General features: G+C 39.6%; 1 protein-coding gene across 5 annotated transcripts in view; it reads left to right on the top strand.

Annotated features, from left to right (window-relative positions):
• slc38a9 (solute carrier family 38 member 9) overlaps positions 1-5,534 on the top strand; it is a 37,623-nt gene that overhangs the window by 11,030 nt on the left and 21,059 nt on the right. For all 5 annotated transcript variants that reach the window (XM_031287324.2, XM_031287321.2, XM_031287319.2 and 2 more), the window contains exon 3: positions 3,597-3,726. In XM_031287324.2, the coding sequence (XP_031143184.1) occupies positions 3,597-3,726 (130 nt within the window). The remainder of the gene's footprint in view (positions 1-3,596; positions 3,727-5,534) is intronic.

Below are 5,534 nucleotides of genomic sequence, written 5' to 3'. Positions count from 1 at the left end.
TACTGCACCACACCTCTGATCATTGGATAGGGCTCAACTCACCAATTTCCCAGCTCACCGTAGCAACGACAACAATAGGAGTGCGTCTTGGTGAAGGAACAAACATTGGGGAGGACAAGCTGCTGTTCTGAAGAATTCTAATTGAAGTTGTATAAATACATATAATCAAAATAATCAAGAATATCTAAAAAAAGAAACACTAAAGACATAAAATAGTGCATGTTAAAATATAGGGATAAATATGTACATAATAAAATGAAAATAAAAAACTCTACTCCAGTCCGCTGTGTGTTATTTGAGGCAGTGTGGCAAAACTATGGCATGAAAGCAGAATAAAAAGTGAATAAGGTTTTGGGGTTCTATTTACTGATTGTTGTTGTCTTGTTTTGTCCCCAACTCAAAGATCTTCAGTTTCCTGTCACAGAGGAGAGGAGAAACATATTCACAATTTAACGAGCTGACATCAGAAGTTTTACTTTTTCTTTTCATAAATATGACTCAAACCGATTGAGTATCAAATAGCTGACGATTAATTTAATAGTTGACAACTAATAGATTCATCTTTGCAGCTCTACTCAGTCCCTCCAGGATTTCGCGGCCTTTTTTTTGAGATTGTTGTGGACCAAAATGCCTGATTTTGCGGGAGCTTTTGTAAAAAAATGCGATTTAAAGTTGCGATGTCTTTTGTATTTTTGTTGCAATGAAGTTGCGAGACAGTGAAAATTGCATTAAAAAAAAGTGGTTTGGTATACTTGTTTCGGGGAGAATAAAACTACTCTGGGCTGAGTTTTCCTAGTAACCTTACCAAAAAGGTTCAGGATGCTGCAAATGTTGGTATAATATGAAAATTTAACTTATCATTGCACTTACAATAATGAGCGTAGCTGTCCTCAATTTAGGTCATCGTGTACGTCTCATGTCCGGTTTTTCCTGCATCCACCGTGTGTGATTGTGCGTGCGTGCGTCAGTCGCGGGGGGGAACTGAGCAGCAGCCCCGCCCACTGCAGAGAGCCAACAGGATTGAAACAGCAGCAGCTTTCAGCGACTTTAGAGTGAAAAAACGTTAGTTTGGTTTTGTTGGTAAATGTGAGACGTTCAAGTCACACACGTCTCGTCTTCATATCAGAAACAAGGAAATGAATTTGGCGACGTACATGTGTTACGTCAACCCGTTCTCACTCCCCCTTGGGCAGTGGCTCTCAGAGTCACATAACTGACGCAAAGTCTGGCACGTGGGACTGCTGTGGGAAGTCACGGGAAACTCCAGTTATTGGTCAAATTTGCGGAAAAGTTGCGGTGATTGGTCAAAATTGCGAGTCGCACCGACTTCACAGTGATTGGTTGAATTCGCGGGAATTGTTGCGATCGCGACATCGTGAAATCCTGGAGGGACTGTCTCCTACGAGCTTTATGGCGACGCTGGCCAATGATATCATCCCTGTGGTAGTCATTTCTGAACCATTAATCATGGGTTGATGGTTCCTTCTGCACTGCTTTGAGCAGGCGTGCTGCTGCCTTGCTGTTTACAGGCCGTGTCCTGCGTCAAAGCTGCTAAGCAAAGTCTTTTCTAATTGTTATTATTATTATTATTATTATTGCACACTCACCTGTCAGCTCTCAACTAGAGTATGTCTCACCTGTATTTCACTGCACATAATGAGAAATGTGTCATACGTAAAGTATCTGACAAATAAACTCTTGAATCTAGTTTTTTTTCCCATTGAAGAGCATAACAGTATTTCAGTTCAGTACAGTTTGGCGTAGAGGATACACAGGCTCACTGATTTGCCTTAACATTTTGATAGTTTCATATCATCAGGAAAGATACAGATACAAAAGCATGGGCAGAGAGTTAATACTAAATCAACAATATAAGATAAGATCTGGATTATTTTTACTCAGAAATGTCGTATCTCCTACCACGTCCACATACAATATACTGAAGTAAATTTTATATGGAAGTATCTGGATTATTATCATGAAAAGACCAGAATAAGAGAAGAACCATACACAATTAAGCTTTAACTTTGTTGCAGACCCTTATTGTTTTACACATTCTTGTGTGTGTGTGTGGCCAATACAGTATCTTTTACACAAGTTTGGATCCAGCATGGTTGTCTGAGCTAGCCTAGACCATGCATGTTTCTCTTTTCTGACAGTGTTTTTTATATAAGGTGCTTTCCACACGTATGGCCTGGAATGTGTTTGACAAGCAAATACTAAGACGTTGTGTGTGTGTGTGTGTCTTTGGCACCACCCTAGTATTAACAGTTTGTGAATTTTAATCCAGTTAGGTATTTCACAGTGACCAACTAGCTTTCTAGCACATAAAGCATCACAAACGTGAATGCGATTTCCAGCAAGTCACACATGTATGTTTGTTTTAGTGTATGCTAATTCCTTCAGTCAAGACATGTTTAGGGTTCAATACTAATCAAAAAGTTTTTTTTTTCCCAGAACCTTAAGACAGAGATGGGAAGTCTGAGACTCGGACTCGAGTCACACTTAAGTCGCACAAACAGCTGACTTCAGACTTGACTTGTGACTCGATCCAAAAGACTTCAGACTTGACTCAAGCTTCGAGACTCGTCAACAACCTGTTTTCATGCAATTATTGCTTTTTAAATCTAAATGTATTCATGTATTTCTATTTTCTTTTATTGGTGCACATACGTTGGGGAAACGTATGACGAGCCTCATGTCCCCTGCCCTTTGTCATAATGTGCAACGTAACGCATGCGTTATGCCTTATGTGCGCACACTCACATATAAAGAAATGCATTGACAATGGCGACACCAAGTCCTCCCTGAGTTGTACCTTTTTTCATTAGTTTTGCTTTCAATAACTTGGTAAACAGTGGCAGTAAGAGAACAGCTACATACAAGGTGTGTGGCACCAAGATAAATTATGCCAGATCAACAACGTTGAACTTCATCAGGCATCTCAAAACGCACCCAGATGGGTCAGTCACTCACACACTAATGTGAAAGAGACGTTACATTTAGCATATATCGTCACAGGTAACAAGCTAACCATCACTAAGTGTTGTGCTAATGCTGGGAACAGGCACATTGTATATTTATAGTTGATCCATATGATGTGACAGACTTAGGTTAATATTTCACCAGGTCCGAGGGCTACCCCATAAAGTTCTCCTACAACTGATTTTGATACTGGACTGTATGGATGGTAGCTACAGGACATGCTTTGAATTCATAAGATTTAACAATACAGTGTTAGGGACAGATCAGATGGACAGAGACTTGAGACTTGACTTGGACTCGTGGCAAAAGACTTGAGACTTGACTTGAACTTGAACTTGCCCTTCAAAGACTTGAGACTCGACTTGGACTCGAGCTCAAAGACTTGTGACTCGACTTGGACTTCCAAAAAATGACTTGTGAACATCTCTACCTTAAGATTTTCAGTTTAGAATGATATGAAGCGGAGAAGAGCAGCAAATCCTCACATTGTAGATGCTGGAACAAAGAATGTTTTGCATTTTTGTGTGACTTAAACATTTAATTGATTATGGAAATGATTTGACAGATGGAAGATTGCTAGTAATGTCATGATTTTTGTCTGCTTCTTCTAGGCCCTTCCACGTAGAGCCCAGGAATATCGTAGGTGATGACCCGCAAGAGAGAGTCTCTGCAGAGGCCGCCATCCTCAACAGCAGAGTCCATTACTACAGCAGACTGACAGCCTCTTCTGACAGACTGCTAGTAGGTTGCATCACTCACTAGTTAGGTGTTATAGCCAGGGACAAGTTATCATGACTTTGGCACAATGCACTAAGTACCTACACATAGGGGTGCACAATTTGACCTAAAATCAAAAACACGATTAATTGCACATTTTACCTCGATAAGGACACTGCGTTTTTTTGTTTCACAGCTTCAGAATTTCGATGTCGATAAATTTTTGATAAATCGTCCAGCCCTACCTACACATTTACACAACACACAGCAGAAAGGGGCCAAATAAGCAAGACACACACCATGTATGGGCCTATGTTGATTATTTTGGTATGTTGCATTGCGTTGTTTTCTTCTGTGGGCCTCCTATTGGCTGGCAGGTACCACAGACCAGTTAACTTCTTGCAGTCGGCGCGGCCACAAACTGCAAAGTTAAAAAATTTGAGCAGCCTTACGGAATTGCGGATGTTTTGGCTTGAAGTTTTTTAAATGTGCTTTTATTTATCTGCTCTAGCTTTTCCAATGTTTTAGACACAAATATGGTAATAATAATAGGCCAAAATGATGTGAAATTGCATAATTTCTTTTTGAAAAACGTAACAATTTCTTGAGGGAGGACCCCTAAACCCCCCGCCAACTACGTGCACCTAAGTCTTCCACAAACCTAGGGAAAACACTGTGTAGTGAACAGTTAACTGAGATACGCAAATGTACACGGGATGATAACGTACATTTTCATAACACTGTGAAACCCTATTTGCATGGCTGTCATTTTTGCATCTGTAATTGTGACACACTGCACTGTGGGAGGTTTATATGTGTATAGTAGATACATTTCGCACTCAGAATTCTACATTGTAATGGTCAGTGGTCACAATGGACAGTAAATACAGTGCACTACATAACTAACTAGAGCAGGGTTTCTCAAAGTCTGGACCAAGGTCCACTTCCGGACCAAATGGCGAGTCAATCCGGACCGAGCCAATAAACCTTGTGTGATGAGTACAATACCTTATGAAGTGTAACGTTTTCTATTTTGAAATAATTTTTCTATTGATCGATAAATTGTTAGTGATGTTGAATTTACACAAAACAAATCGAAAACCCCACAAAAATGCCCAAAAATGTCAAAAACACAGAAAAAAATTGCACAATAGCAGGACACTGAAACCGAAGCAGCTAAAACTATTTCATCATCATTCATTTTATTATTGATGCCTTTCCTACTGTGACATGTCAAAATGCCTTCAGTGAAAAATGCCCATTGTCTGATAAGATCATGTTCAGTACACCCAGTATTATTTCCTCTCAAAATGGTGGACAGCAGAATCTTTAAAGAAAAAAACTATTGCTGGGGCCACACAGTTTTACCACATTAAGGACATTTTCAATGTGTTGGTTTTATTAGCAGAGCGACTGATAGGAAATCTAACCAGTGGGGATGTATATACATTTGAAAACACAGTCTGATATCAGACATGAATCCATCTTCACCAGTGTTTACGGATTATTTACCATCTACATCTAGAACATGGTAGAAATGTCATCATCCTCTTCTTCCTCCTCTTTCATTTAACAAACAAACATTGTGCACCAGCGCCTTGCAAGGTATGTGGTCAGATGGACAGGTGGTCGTGACAGACCTATTATAACAGGTATTTTAGTTCGTCACAGCAGGGTAAAGCTCTGTTCAGATAAACAAAACAACTCAAGGTCCACTTACTAGATTATATTATTTTCCAGAACTCTTAACCATTGTATTTACAACATTAAAAAAAACAATTCATCGTATTCCAGTTCAGCTGAGGACATGTTATACAAGTCAACATATTTGC

This window comes from Sander lucioperca, chromosome 14 (assembly GCF_008315115.2).
Source record: "Sander lucioperca isolate FBNREF2018 chromosome 14, SLUC_FBN_1.2, whole genome shotgun sequence".
Taxonomy (NCBI): Eukaryota; Metazoa; Chordata; class Actinopteri; order Perciformes; family Percidae; genus Sander; species Sander lucioperca.
The sequence above is the reverse complement of the archived record's forward strand: the minus strand, read 5'-3'. Positions and strand labels throughout refer to the sequence as shown.